The sequence below is a fragment of the Aptenodytes forsteri genome, unplaced genomic scaffold, assembly GCF_000699145.1.
Source record: "Aptenodytes forsteri isolate BGI_AS27 unplaced genomic scaffold, ASM69914v1 Scaffold209, whole genome shotgun sequence".
In the NCBI taxonomy this organism is placed as follows: domain Eukaryota; kingdom Metazoa; phylum Chordata; class Aves; order Sphenisciformes; family Spheniscidae; genus Aptenodytes; species Aptenodytes forsteri.
This window is the reverse complement of record NW_008795034.1, coordinates 1,145,829-1,154,630: the sequence shown is the minus strand read 5'-3', so window position 1 is coordinate 1,154,630 and position 8,802 is coordinate 1,145,829. Positions and strand designations below refer to the sequence as shown.

At 43.5% G+C, this 8,802-nt stretch overlaps 1 protein-coding gene across 1 annotated transcript in view; it reads right to left on the bottom strand.

Moving 5' to 3' along the window:
* The window catches only part of TYW1 (tRNA-yW synthesizing protein 1 homolog), a 111,233-nt gene that overhangs the window by 70,414 nt on the left and 32,017 nt on the right, over nucleotides 1-8,802 (bottom strand). Inside the window, exons 9-10 of the mRNA XM_009276393.2 lie at nucleotides 8,095-8,147; nucleotides 5,338-5,456 (exon numbers count right to left, since the gene is read on the bottom strand). Of these exons, the coding sequence (XP_009274668.2) occupies nucleotides 5,338-5,456; nucleotides 8,095-8,147 (172 nt within the window). The remainder of the gene's footprint in view (nucleotides 1-5,337; nucleotides 5,457-8,094; nucleotides 8,148-8,802) is intronic.

Here is an 8,802-nt window from a genome sequence, read left to right as displayed (position 1 = left end):
GTTGTCAAGCATTGGAACAGGCTGCCCAGGGAAGTGGTTGAGTCACCATCCCCGGAGGTATTTAAAAGGCGTATAGATGTGGCTCTTAGGGACATGGTTTAGTGGTGGACTTGGTGGTGTTAGGCCAATGGTTGGACTTGATGATCTTAAAGGTCTTGTCCAACTTAAATGATTCTGTGATTCTTTTCTAACTCACACTTCTGAGATCTTAAGGATGGAAGATGCCCCATACTGAAAAACTACATCCCAACTCTAAGAAATGCTCACTTTAAGAGGAGCACAGTTTCTAGAAAGGCAGGCAATGCTGAGCGCCTCCCAGAAGTCTGCCCTGTGCTTGTGCCAACGTATTTCATTCCTTCCCAGTGAACCACGCTCGGCACAGCCTCAAAGATCACTTCAAAACTAGCTTGCATGTCAGGATGTACAAGGTTGCTTTCAAAGCCCATGATCGCTCCATCACAGTACCCAATAACAAGTCACCAATCACCTGCAGCAACTATTAAGACACACGTGAGCATTTCATAGCCAATAATCTGCTTATATTCACTACTGATGCCATAAACATGTAAACTAATGACAACGACAAAAGCCTTCAACAAGTCCAAGACCAGGAAAACAGGCACTGCTATAAGATGAAAAGCATAACAGGAATGAAAATACTGCCCACTGCACAGTGTAAGCTGGGAATCCTCACGCGGCAGATACTTCTTTGGGGACTAAGTGCATTTACAGCGACCTTACCCCCACGCTTCTGCACCTGATTTGGCAAAACAGTGTCTAACTACCACTGGGAGCCACCCTGAGCAGCGCACTCTTTTGCACAGTACTGAGCAACTGATGCAACCCCATCCTGCACAAACATCAAGCACCAAGAGCATTGCCAGCGCCTTAGCAAAGTGCCAACGCTCCTGCGAGCTGGCACGTAAGCACCCGGCCGAGACAGTCACCAGGGTCTGCTCCCATCTCACCTGATGGGCCACATTAACGTTTGCTCCAAGAAATGCCTCAGATTATTACAGTGCTGGCAGAGCAGCACATAAAGGCACCAAGACTTACTTTCTTTTAACCATTGACAGGGGCATGAACTAGCTGTACTGTATGCTGTCCTGTCCCCCACCCCATTTATATGGTTTCTACGAGAGCTCCTGGAAGACAGACAGGCCCGAAGGACAACAAACCAGTGAAGAATCAAATCTGAAGAAAACAGTGAACCTTGGGTCACAATGTATTAATTCTGTAAACAAAAAAAATAACCAAATTGAAACAAAGGAAGAAGAGGGCATTAACTTAGCAGAACAAGGACGGGAGGCTGGCGATGCAGAGAGACTCTGAGCTTTCAGGCTCAGGTTCTAAGTTTTACAAACCTGCAGTGTCAACTCCTTTGATATCATCATATTTCACATTTCCCTGAAGAATTTAGCCTCTGGGGTCAAGTTACTTAGTAAGAGGAAGCTTTTGTTTTAATCTGTTTTCAGTTTCTTCTTAATTTTTTCAAGACCTTATTAAGTACCTCTCCTATGGGAAATTAATTAATCTCTTCATTTTGCAGGGCTTACTGTGATCACTGGCTTTTGGCCACACACTTGTTTAGTTTGTCTGAACACAACTTCAGCTGTTGTCTACTGTACAAGTTAAAGCTGAAACCTTCAAGTACAGGTATAAACATCATAAAGTTACAGAAGAAGAAATATGAACCAATTTCTTTACGGGATAGTTCACTCTGTCTGGTTTGCCTCCTCCTCAGATGCAAAAATAAACCCTATTAATTCAAATCTTATTTAGCTGTTCCATCTCTCCACAATAATTGATTGGGCTTTAGACACTCTGCCAGAAAACATAATCAAATCAGGTTTGCCTGGCGATTGTGCTGCAATACAGTGTCAGAAAGCCTCGGTCCCCACACTTGCTCTAATTGATTAAAAGATTTGGTCACTCGCACATTTCCATTTAGACAATTAAGCTAAAGAGACACTACAAACACAGCGAGACCAGCTGAGAGCAATAATGGATAGCGACAGACTATTTTTGTAGGGAGAATTATGACTTAGGGATGTTGCAGTAATTAAGGTGTTTCCTCCCCCCCCCCGCCTTGCTCTTGCTGCAACAGCCTCTGGAGTTCAACACAGCACGATCGCTGGCTGCCTTGCAGGGGGAGCACCATACAAATGAACGATCTGCTTTTCCTGCCCTCCAACGAAGCTGCCACGTTACAAACCTGCATCACCCAAGTCTCAGCCAGCTCTCTGAAGGGGAGAGGCAGGGAAGCACGAGCCAGTGGTCACACCAGTAAGGGGTCACTGGCAGGCTTGATATATACCAGGGACGTACCGCTTCCAGGGACAAGGAGGAGAAGGAAGGTCTCCAGTGCAGAGCCAAGCTACATCTTTTACAAAAAGCCTAACTTTGAGTGTTTTTGGATGCTGGCTATACCCGTGATTCCTGGTTCAGGGCCAAAATGTGTCAGTCACAACCAGCCAACTATGATGACATCCAATTCCCAGGGAAAGCTGCTGAACTACAGCATTTCTTGTCAAAGTGAGGAAGAGAAAACAAACAGGCTCCTTGGCCTTTTCTTCAGCGATCCTGGGAGAGCTGCAGTGGTTATGCAGTTGGAAACATTGGCAGACTCTACAAATGTCAAAATCCTGAAAGAAGAGATCAAGAAAAAAAAAAGAATCACAGCGGTCTTATCTGCAACTTAGTGTGCAGAGCTGCATGACGAGACCAGCAAGGCATAAAACCTGTATTAAAAACATTTTGACAACAGCAGATCAAAACTATCACTTCATATGTCTCCAACAGCACAGATGGTAACTGCTAATAAGAAGGTAACATGCTTATCCTACCCAGCCACCGGTGCCTGTGATTCTACATTTAGTCTCACGTGCTTAAGAATCTGCAAGGCATGGTGGGTTTAAAATAAAAAAAAAAAAAAAAAAAAATTAAAAAAAAAAGAAAAAAGAGTCCTGGCTGCAGGGTTTGTGAACTCCTGACACGCAACTGGTAGGGAGGAGAGTGCCTATGGAAGTCTCTTCTTCCTACACCAAATTAACCTGACCGGCACAGCTCACAGCCACACGAAGGCTGTAGCAGCCCAAGCACAGGGTCTGAAAAACCAACCAAAGCAGAGAAAGCTTCTTTCAGTTCTGCTTTATGTCAAGCTTAAGGTGTACATAAAGTGAGCCTTGGGATGAGTCTCAAACTGAGCCTTAAGTCTTCCAACTCAGTAGAGGTCTGAGAAGAAGAGACAGACAGCTGCAGTCCATATGGAAAAATCCAACAACTGCAACCCATTTCACCTGCAGAAAGCAAATAAATGAGAATATTTTTCAGCACAGTCCCCTGGAAAGCTGTTTCCTTGCATTCAGGTTGTTACCATTAATAAAATAAGCATTCTAGCATTTGTTATCATTAGGGCTACTGTTTCCAGGATTCCTCTTAGAAGTGACAAATGACAGCTACAGGATGAGTTAGAGGCACATGGAAGGTATCACACATAGCGATTTATATTTTTACTGCGCTTGATTTCCCCGATTCAGTCCCATGCTCCAGACACAGGCTGCTGCTAAGAAATACCAGACTCGGGTCATTTTGAAGGGGAACAGTGTTAAATGGTCTCCAGTACAATACTAGGAACAAAATGCCTCAATCTGGTGATGTTATTGCCTTCTATTTGGTGTTTATGTACCTTCTGTGTAGGGACAGAGGGATAGTATGCATGGCAATCTTCTTCCTACCAGTACAGTCACCACTGCAGAATTAAATGCACCATTGCTAGCTGATAACATTGGAAAAAAGGAATGAGCAGTACATTTTTCTTCTCAGTCACTGGATTGCTCTGAAGAAAAGCAGCAAAGCTTGCACATTAAACATGCCATTTGTTGTGTCGTTTCAAGCCAGGATATGATGAAAGCCCATCAAGAGCACCATTTAACATTTTGGTATAGACTCCCAAATGCAAACTTAACAGGATGACCAGCGTCTAACGCTTCTACTTAACACTAGCAAGGGAGACAGCTTCGAAGTGCCTTCAAAATTATAGCAGTCCTTTTGCACTGATGCTGTCATTTAAATATTCTCATGAAATATTTGCATTATTAAAACTTCAAGACTATGAAAGACAGAGTGGTACTCAGAGGAATTTGGCTGGTTTTGCATGGAAATATTGGTACGTTGGACACCCAGGCTTAGGGATGGAATGGGTGTTATTGGCAGCCAGCCCCCTGGGGTAGGCATAAATACCAAAGGAAGCGCAGCCCCCATGGTTTGAATTAGCTAGCAAGGTAGAAGACAAAAGAGCTCAAAGAATAACCTCCATGTCCTCCCACTCAGTACGCTTTCACGTCACTGCTTTTACTTCTGCTGAGCCTCTCAGTCTCTCTCTCTCTCTCTCACTGATCCCATCCTGCACTCCCCCAGCCTAGCAAAAACCTCCCTCAGAAATCCAGGCATTTTGGTGAGTAAGCAGTGCTAGAGCAGCTCACAGTTCAGATCCAGGCAAAGCTCGTTTCCTTTAGAGAATTAACAAAGTAATTCCTCTGAGAAAAGGAGTCACTTTACTAACTAAAATGGAAAGTCATTTATTAGCTACTGTTTTAGTTACTAAGTCATCACTTTTCACTCACTGAAAATGCAATTGAATTGGTGGGGGTGGAGGTACTTTAAGTAAGAAAAATGGTCCAATTTCAAAACAAGTATACTCGTATTGCTTAGCACCTTGGTGAACTGAAAATGCAATTGAATTGGTGGGGGTGAAGGTACTTTAAATAAGAAAAATGGTCCAATTTCAAAACAAGGATACTCGTATTGCTTGGCACAGCATGAGCCAGCCCATGTTCTCCAGAGCACCAGGAACCATGGGGAGTCTCAGACACTGATCTTCAGGGGGAACCAAACCTCTATGAAGTGCTGGAGCAGGCAGCAGTGGGAATTGCAGGGCAGTAGATGAAGATGTGTCTATCTCTTGCCTCCCTGATTCCCCCTTCCACGAGTCCCCAGCTAGTCTGAACTTGCTGGGGCCCAAGACCTGGCTGCACAGGAGACAGTTCTAGGGGAGGTGGCGCTGGGGAGCCCTCAGAACCGCTTCAACCTCTGAGCTGTGGAGCCCACCCACACAGCTCACCGCCTACCATCCCTGTCCCATGGGTTCCACGGCTCTCAGAAGGGGAGGAGTACAGGTAGGAAGGAGGAGCAACGCCGCTCCCTTCCAAACCCTTCCTCCCCCAATTTCCAAGTGAAAGGGGCACACAAGTAACACTGCTCGAGGTTTGAGGAACAGGAGAGGGACAGAGTGGAACAGAGTGCCCATCCCACAGTAAAACTGCATCAGTATTTTACCTCCAGCAAAAGACGCATTTGTTTGCACAAGCCAGGCTCGGCGTGGCCTCCATGCAGCGGTGGCTCTCAATTCCGTAAAACGTGTGTTTGTAGCAGCCTCCTCTGCCTCGAAGCATCGACTAACAGCAGAGAAAGACACATACAAATACCAAGAAAGTTAAAACACACCATCTGTAACTAAACTCAGTGCAAAGGTTTGAAATCTGCTCCCTGGGCATATTTGCCGTTTCCAGTCACTAGTAACTTCGGTGCTTGAAGTCACCTGTGACAGACGTTGCAAGCGACGCCACGGCTGCAGAGCAAGTCTGAATAATGACAGATGCAGAAGAAATTCACAGCACACAGATCAGTATACAGTCCGATTGTTTAGATACGTCCTTACAGAAACAAGGCATTTATGATTTCAAATTTACAACTGTTTTAGAGGAAAGAAACTTTAACATAATCAATAACTTCTCACTTGCAGCACCACAGCATAACAATGTGATTTACTAAAGCTTTTAACTGAATCAGCCAACAGAAGAAAGCAGGCGAAGCCACTTAAGCTGCAAGAAGTATTATTGTAAAAGCCCACTAAAGAGTAACAAGGATCAATTTCAAGGCTGCACTACTGAACACTCAATTCTTTTCATTTGTCTAGTAGAGTATGTCTTCTAGCACTAAATTAAATAAATACCCTGACCTTATAAACCCTCATTCACACCAGTCAGCGGCTCCAGCAGGACGCTGCACTTTCCTTCACAGCAGAAACGCAGCAGCCTTCCCACTGGGATATAACTCCTATTTAGCATGCAAGTTGCTTGGAGCATTATCTCACTTAAATAATAATAAATGAGAAAGAACCTTTACTACTCTCAAGAGAAAATCTGAAATATGACGTAGTAACTTTTAATCTACCTTGCTCTACCTGAAGAGTCCCGGTGATCCAAGTCTCCACTGAGCAGCAGGGAAAAAATATACAGGTAACCCCTAACATATGCACAGCCTTGTTATACAGTTGGGAGATTAAACAAAACAGAAAATGCTGTTTATTCTAACCACCCCTCAAACAAGAGATTTCAGGAGATTCACAAGTTCTGGGACAGCAAGTTATATTTTGGATTTCATAAGACAGGCAAATCAACAAACTCTTCCTAAAATTTGCAGGTTTTATGCTCTTTTCCAGAAAATGACATAACACAATCATTTTAATCTGATATATTGCTATGAAACTCTACTTAATACTAATCCTTCTAGCCCTGCTCCTGCTTTCCGCTGATACAAATCTCAAAACAAGCCTCCCGAAGATATTCACGTATTGGTGTGAATCTGAGGCAAAGCCACTGCCTGTAACCAATTTCAGCTTACATTCAATTCCTGCTTACGCTAAAAATAGTGTGGTCCTATCTAAGCACACCGAGCTGCTATTTATTTTGTGAAATGGCTTGACAGTGCTGCATTAAATTCCGGTTCTTTAATAGAAATAGGTTCTCTGGTTTTCTCTCTGTCACAGCATTGAAGAAGTTTGACAAGTTTTTCTTTAAACATTTCATGGCCTTCTCTGACACTAAAAATGATAGAAGAGAGAAATATTTGTAAGAATAAACAGCAGAAGCATCAGTGGGATCAGTACATCTCACAAATATTCATGACAATACAGCGGTGGGCTCTTTAAACTGTTCATGAGAACACGTCTCTTGATGAGACAGTTCATTGATACTAGGCATTTCAATAAGAAAGCCTCACTGCAGCCACCCACTTTGGTGACTGCCATTCAAAGAGCTCTTTTCAAAAATAAACAAAGTTAATCATGCAGCAAAAAATTGCTGAGAGACCAAGGAACCACACCGCCACAGCGCAAGAATTAGAGATGTGCTGGCATTTTAACGAGGTGACGATTCCCATAGTTTATCATCCCACGAATGCTGAAGGCTTTTGCATGTTATATCAGTGTTACTCCCCAAATGTATAACACCATAGACCAGCTTTCAGCTTCTGAGCTTCTTGGGGACCTGCAAAAGGACAGCCGAAACAATAAACATACTGAAGCAGCTGAAGTTTGTTCTACAGGGCTCTGTGCCTCTGCTGGGAACGTTTTTAAGTCTGCAAACTACTTGAAAAGCTACTGGCTTACACAGCCCACAATACACAGCTGCAGGGCTTGGAGGATGACTTTTTTCATATATACGTGTACACACACACACACAGAGACATATTATACACAACTATATACATACACACACACTCCCACAGAGTAATTTTTAAAAAGTCCTAGCATTAACAAGTGACAGTTACCTTGCTATCTAAATCTTACTTGACAAATGAAAGCCAGCAGAGGAGCGCTGACTGTCGCAAACTAGATCTATCAGTCACAGAACAACAGGTTTAAATGTCCTTGTGTGCCCGTTCGAGTGTAGTGACGGACTGTGTTATCTTTTGTTTCAGAACACCTCATACTGGTGACGTAACCTTCCCACTTTTCTCTGTGGTGTTCTGCTCCTGCTATATATTTCAGTAGGCAGGAGATATTTTAGCAGACAGCAGAATAACAGGAAAAAACAACAGAAAATGATGTTCCCAGCTTTTTGCCACGGTCGTTTCTCACTCTTCGCAGTAGGATTTTAATAGCTTGAAATGCAAAAATACAGGTTGGAAGATGAAATTTGGTTTTGTGCAAGTAATATCACATTTTTAAAGGATATGTCATCTGGAAATCGTAATATCCAAGTAAGTCTCTAGCTTTTTTTTTTAATTTATAAAATAAGAAAAAGAGCATACCTTTGTCCACCGACAGAGCTTCACCCCAGAATGGCTTCCAATCAGTTTGTAACCTGAAAACAAATAAAAAAAATTAATCAAACAACTGATTTTAAATAGCTGATACACAAAGCATACCAATTGGTACACAAAGTTATTAAGCATCACACAGTCTCAATGCTGCTCTTCCCTGTTGACCCAAAGGTGACACTACCAACAAGGTGTCAGTGCCCACCCACAGCACACTCCATTTGATTCTGGGGCCCTGCACATCAGAGCAAACGCTGTGGCCACTCAAGGGACTTCAGCCACCTTGAAATGGCTTCTCTTAATGGGAGATGTATTTATATTGCTCAGTCTTGTTTGAATCAACAGGGGGTGGCCAGAAGACTTCTCCATATAACAGGATGGCAGACTGTTCTGGTTTCGGCTGGGATAGAGTTAGTTTTCTTCCTAGTAGCTGGTACAGTGCTGTGTGTTGGATTTAGTATGAGAATAACGTTGATATCAACAACTAAAACATCGGTGTGTTAAGTAGTGCTTACACTAGTCAGGGACTTTTCAGCTTCTCATGCCCTGCCAGCGAGAAGCCGGGAGGGGGCACAGCCAGGACAGCTGACCCAAACTGGCCAGAGGGACATTCCATACCGTGTGACGTCATGTTCAGTGTATCAACTGGGGGGAGTTGGATGAAGGGGGTGACCGCTGCTCGGGGACTGGCTGGGCATC